The sequence below is a fragment of the Leptonychotes weddellii genome, chromosome 6 (genome assembly GCF_054177405.1).
Source record: "Leptonychotes weddellii isolate Sample4059 chromosome 6, ASM5417740v2, whole genome shotgun sequence".
Taxonomy (NCBI): domain Eukaryota; kingdom Metazoa; phylum Chordata; class Mammalia; order Carnivora; family Phocidae; genus Leptonychotes; species Leptonychotes weddellii.
Window position 1 is genome coordinate 35291564 of NC_138374.1, and position 6000 is coordinate 35297563.

The 6000-nt window shown below is 53.6% G+C and overlaps 1 protein-coding gene across 1 annotated transcript in view; it reads left to right on the forward strand.

Annotated features, from left to right (window-relative positions):
- Positions 1-5998, forward strand: part of RASSF4 (Ras association domain family member 4) — a gene marked incomplete at its 3' end in the record, with an annotated part of 30582 nt that extends 24584 nt beyond the window's left edge. Inside the window, exons 7-11 of the mRNA XM_081822793.1 lie at positions 2610-2711; positions 2991-3042; positions 3591-3712; positions 4564-4661; positions 5980-5998. Coding sequence (XP_081678919.1) covers positions 2610-2711; positions 2991-3042; positions 3591-3712; positions 4564-4661; positions 5980-5998 — 393 coding nt within the window. The remainder of the gene's footprint in view (positions 1-2609; positions 2712-2990; positions 3043-3590; positions 3713-4563; positions 4662-5979) is intronic.
- Between the last annotated feature and the right edge of the window lie 2 nt (positions 5999-6000).

Below are 6000 nucleotides of genomic sequence, written 5' to 3' on the forward strand. Positions count from 1 at the left end.
GTTAGGCCTGCCAGGGGCCATTCAAGTGCTCTGGGGAGTACCCTGGACTTTGGGGTGAAGAATTCAGCAAGGCAAGCAGAAGGGACCCTGCCTTACTAAGAGGGCACCCCCCCCTCCCCACCGCCGCCTTCCACTCTGGGCTGGGTTTGCAATGAATGTTCATGGGTGACACTAGGTTATCCTTGCTAAGTGCAGGGAAACCCAGGACTATTTGAGAGTAGTTTCCCTAGAGGGGGCAGGGTTGAAGTTAAGTAGAGATTAAGAATCATTTAGATTAGCCAAAGGACCCACAATCTGACTTGGATATTCTTTAAAACTTGTTCCAAAGGGGTTTCATCTGTAAAGTGTTCAGTAAGTGTATTAGCTATGTATATGCTATTTTGAGGAATTATTCAAAAATTTTAAAAGAATATTTGCATGAGTTTAGTTTCTTCGTATTTCTATGATCCTAAAAAAGGAAGCTTTTGATCCATGACTCAAGGTAACAAATAGTGGAGCTTATCTCCAGCGCATTTACCCCCTCCTCTGAGGGAATCATTCATCTCTAAGCACATTCAACCTTACTGTAGTCATTGCAAATGCCCCAGAGACATGGAGATGTCTGAGCACTCTGTAGCCTTTTGAATGAACAGAAATGAACAATGAGGACTTTTGTCACAGCTTTTTATCCATGGGAGCCACTCTGGCAAGAAGGGCTCCTCAGCCAGCTCGACACTCAACCCACTAGCCTGTAATCCAGTCAGAACGGCTCTTTCTCCCAGTGACAGATTTACCTACAGAAGGTGGGTTCATTCCTCCAGGCAAACTGACTGACATCCAGGATGTGAACTAGTATCTTAGGCATGTTGGACAGCTGATTCCCATCTCCTGGCTGAGTAAGGGGCTCCTTCTCCCTCTTACTTGGCAGTCCATTCGGAATCCGTGTCCTGAGAAATCAGGTAAGAAGGTACTTGAATCACAGGCAACGAGTTAAAAAAAATACCTAGAATTGGCTTCCTGAGGTTGTTATTCTGGATTTTATTTCTTAGAACTGCACACTATTACTTCACTCAACCATTTTCCAAAACTATTCTGATTCACAGTAGTGTCGATGTGATTTCCAGACTCAGTAAACCTTGGTACCTGTCCCATTGCTTTGTCCTGGGCTGTTAGATTCAAATGTGTTCTACCAGGGAGAAACCACTGTGGTTAGAGATGGCATAGCAGCCAGGGGGCCTTTGTTCGTACTTGGAGCTGGTCAGCATCATCTTGAAAAAAAGGCTCCAGCCAGAAGCAACACTAATAATGTCTTGTTGACAAGACCTTTCTTGTCCTTGAAACAGCCTGACTCCTCTATTCCATATTTCTTGGGGACTGAAAGCCTAGTCTGGCTTTCTGTGTAATCCGGAGTCATTTGGCATGGCGACTATGGAAGAGGCAGGTCTGGGTTTGAGTCTGACTCCGGTACTTGGGGACACTGAGCAAGTCCTTCATGTTCTTGAGCCCCAGTTATATCCTGGGGAAAGGAGAGCTAGGACCATAGAGGAGGAATGTGTAAATCTGAATTTAGTTTTGGAAAGTGAGGAAGAGCTCACCTCAGGGAAGTGAGAATCACAGGGAGATCTCAGTGCCACGGGGCTAAAGCATGGGGTTTCCAATGGCTCTGCCCTTCCTAGATGGGTGACCGTGACAAGCTACTTGACCTCTCCAAGACTCTATGTCCTTTCTTAAAAGCGTACTTCAAAAAGCTGTTGGAAGGATTAAATCAAAGATTTTAGGTGAAGTGCTTAGCAGGTCTATAACCTGGCCAGTGCTCATTGAGGACTTATTAAGCCTCAGATGATGCCCTGGTTGACTGTCTATATGGTGTCTCACAGGCAAAGGCAAGATACCTGCAGGAGTATAATGCCCCCTCCCCCCAAACAGTGAAGAGCTCGTGTGGTTGGACCCCAGGGCACTGGGGAGAGAATCATTGTATCACGTGTGCAGTGAGAAGAGGAAGCAATGGTACTGTTGAGGCTATGGGATGCCTTCAGATACTTCTAACTAGAACTATGCCAGAAGACAGTGCTTCTCAAATTGTACTATATGGAGAGCATCATCTGGTGGTTTCCTCAAAATGCAGATTCTGATTCAGGAATCTGGGGCTGGGAACCAAGACTAAAGCGCTGAGATTGGAAGGGGAGAGGTGGGACGCTGATGCAGTGTAAACTGAGAACCTCTACTGCTGGGAGAATAGGGAGGAGCAGACAGATTCCAGAACTTTTGGTCTTAGAATCAAAAGACACTTGGCAATTTGAGCCAAAGAAAGAGTGAGAAGGAGACTGGTCCCCACACGCCCTGTGAAGTACTTCCATGGGATTGGCTCCTAGGGTCAGAGAACTGACCCTGATAGCTTTGGAGGCATCTTTCTCACAGGCCTCTGTAAGACAGGAGTTGCTATGGCTTCCCCAAGTGCACCAGATGTGGGCACAGCTGTGTGCGATCTGTGTTGGACAGGCACAGGTGCTTCCAGAGCCCAGGGTCACCTGTCACCCCAGACCGTCTGGCTGACAGTGTGCCCAGACCCTGCATGATGTCAGCTCCGTGTCCCTCTGGCCCTGCCCTGAACGGCTCACCTCCCTCTGCAGACCTCGGTGTTTACTCCTGCCTATGGGTCCGTGACCAACGTGAGGGTCAACAGCACCATGACAACTGTGCACGTGCTCACCCTGCTGCTGAACAAGTTCCGAGTAAGTCTGGCTATGAGCGGCCCTGCCCCGGGATGCTGGCAGTTTGCTGTCTTGTTGGGGAAGCTGGCAAAGGCCGGGGAAGCTGCTGGTGGTTCCTGGGTTAGAAGGTCTAGCAAAAGTTTCCTCTGCTGACGCGGCATCTCTGGGATCTTAAGCAGAGAGAGGGGAGGATCTTTGGAGACTTGTGCGCACAGCACTGGGGGTGTGGTTCTTGCCAGGGATCCCTTCCTGTCTTGTCTCATAAAGCCCTGGTCTGACTTCCTGTTCCTGTCTGTACAGGTGGAAAATGGCCCCAGTGAGTTTGCGCTCTACATTGTTCACGAGTCTGGGGGTAAGTGTCTGCCTGTGCTTCCGGATCATAAAGACCAAAGTCTCTGTCCATGTGGCAAGCTCACTGACCATGCTCCTTCTCTGAGGGCCACCGTGAATGCTCTGCCAGGCCCAAACCCAGGCACAGTCGCTGCCCCTTCCAGAATCCCGCGAAACTCACAAGGGAGGCCACTGTCTTCAACCGCACTCAGTTGGGAAGGGTTGGGGGTGCATGTCAGGGGCTGTGAGCTGGAGCTGAAGCCCCTCACCCCCTGAGAACGGTTGCAGAACCCACATGTCCCTCTGTGCAGGGTTCCGCTCCATGGTAACTGAGCAGCCCGGCCTCCCCATGTCCACCCTCCCCTCTCTCCTACTCCCTGGGCTCCTGTTCCTCTCTGACCTGTCTTTGCTGAATGCCACAATCACACATCATTCAGGGCAACCTTCTCTTCAAGGTCTGGAGAAGGTTCCCGGGCCCTCTGGACATCCATTTTCTACCACATTCCCATCCTGGAACAAAGAGGGGCAATCCTACTGCCCATGACTTTTATAAATGGCCTTCTTTTTCAGAGCGAACAAAATTAAAAGACTGTGAGTACCCACTGATTTCCAGAATCCTGCACGGGCCATGTGAAAAGATCGCCAGGATATTCCTGATGGAAGCCGACCTGGGCGAGGAAGTTCCCCACGATGTGAGTCTGGGCCAAGGCTCAGGGAGGCCTGCTCCTGAGGGAGGGGCTGGACGACAGCATGGGGGACTCCCAAGGGCTCTGAAGATGAGCTTGGCCAGAGCCGTGTGGAGTGGCGTCTCACACAGCTGTCCTAAAGGGCCCCAAGCCCAGCACAGGGATGGCTCCAGCCCTCCTTCCTCCTGTCAAGGACCACCAGCCCCAGCCACCGGCCTAGGGGAAAAAGGAAGTTGAGTCGTAAAAAACCCCTGCCTGTGCCTTCCCCCTCAGGCAGGTAGAAACTTTTCCTTTGTTAGAGTGTGTTCGGCCGTCATTACACTAAAGACCCACACCAGGGCCCCTTAACTAGGGCCTACCCCGGGCCTGTGGAAGGGAAACGTGGCTAAGTCCCACAACAGCCTGCGTCCTGGGCTAGGAAGGAGCATGTTGCCGAGCTCCCTTGCACGGAAAAGGCCTCTAGGGTTTGGACCCAAGGTGAAGGCCAGTGACCCTGCACCCCTCGGACCATTCACAGACTAGCGCGGCTTCATTCCACGGTTGGAAACAATGGCGTTCCCAGCGCTCCCCTCCCCCACCCCCAGAAGACCCAGTGTGGTTCTGCTCTCTACTGAATACTTTTCCTAATCTCCAGCTTCGTCTTTCCTCCCAGGGATAATAGGCTGTGAGGCGAGAATGGGCTTTTCTGTCCTCCATCCTAGTACAGAGCGAGAGTTGGGCGTGGGTGGGGGGAAGGGCAGCCATTTCCTTGGCTCTAAGACATGGCTGAATCGGCTGCTTGTGGAGGCCCTGAGGAAAAGAAAACACATCTTTGGATTCTAATTTAAAGCACATTAAAATGTTCTTGGATTTTCTAGGTCGCTCAGTACATTAAATTTGAAATGCCGGTGCTGGACAGTTTTGTTGAAAAATTAAAAGAAGAGGAGGAAAGAGAAATAATCAAACTGACCACGAAGTAAGCAGCATAAAGAGCCAGTCGGGGGTCCTGAACGTCAGGGCCAGTGCGTAGGGCAGAGCCCCGGGCCGGGGCTGGGCAAGCTCTCCCCTCCTCCAGGGCACGGCGCTTGGCCCGGCTCAGGGAGGCCTGCCCCCCGCCACCCCCCTGCCCCCGGTAGTGAGGGCAAGCTGGGGTGACAGCCTGCAGAAAGGTCAGGAGGCAGGGCACACCGCCCCTCTGGCTTCAGCACCTCAGCAGCACGGGAGGGGCGCCGCTGTTGCAACTGAGCTCGGGCGAGTCAGGCAGGAGCGCGGGTGGGCGCTGGACCAGGGTCATGAGCGCTGCTGGTGACACAGCCCTGGAGGAGCAACCGAGGAGAGGGCCTGCTCAGGGCACATTCAGCCTGGTCTGGGCCTTTCCTGCTAGTGGGAATTCTCAGCCTGCCAAAAAGCAGTGGCTGTTGGAACCTTCTATGTCAGCTGGTCGTTTCAGGTGCAGGGGACCTGTTCAATGGAAAGGTGAGCAGGTGTCACCTCCGGGCTCCTGGGGAAGCTACAGCCAGGCCTGGCTGGGTGAGGCTAGCCAAGCTATACCTGCCAATGATTGGTCTGCCCCTCTGCAGAGTGAAGGATGGGGTAGGGGGAACACGTGGGGCACTCAGCCGGGGCCAGGGGCGGAGTCCCCCTCAGGAAGGGAAGGAGGCAGTCTGCTCACTGTGAGAGGGCCTGCCGTCGAGGGACTGGTTTGGTTTCCGGTTTCTGGCCGAATGAGTTTTGGAAAGCCACAGCCCTCCCTCCAGTCCCCACCCCAGCCTTCCAAATGTGCAGTGAGGCTCCATTCGGGAAGTCAGCAGAGTGTCCCCAGTCAGAGGGGACAGTCCACCATGCAGTTGGCTGTAGGGTCTGGGAGCTGGGAGGGGACCTGGGGGTCACCTGGCCAGTCCATTCGGGGCACAGAGGGGAAACCGAGGCCTGAGGCAAGGAAGGTTGCGGCACAGGTCACTGAAGAGCCTGAGCCTGAACGCAGGCTTCCCGATCCCTGCTCGGCCACCCTGTCCCCTCCAGCATGCTCCTCTCTGTACCGAAGAACCTTGGGAAGAGAAACAGCACATTCCGCATTTGAAGCTTGACAGGGTCTGCAGCCCTGACTGCTCCTCGAAGCCGCTGGTCTTGCAGGGTGCAGGCCTGGCTCTTCCCTCTCCTTGGCGGAGGAGAGATGGTGGCCGCTAATCAGCCTTGGGTCTACTGGCCCAGCCATCTATGTGCTCCCTCGCTCTGTCCCCCTCTCCTTGTGTCCTCCGGGGTCAGTGAGTCCTCTTGGCTGTGTCTCCCTCCAGGTTCCAAGCCCTGCGTCTGAC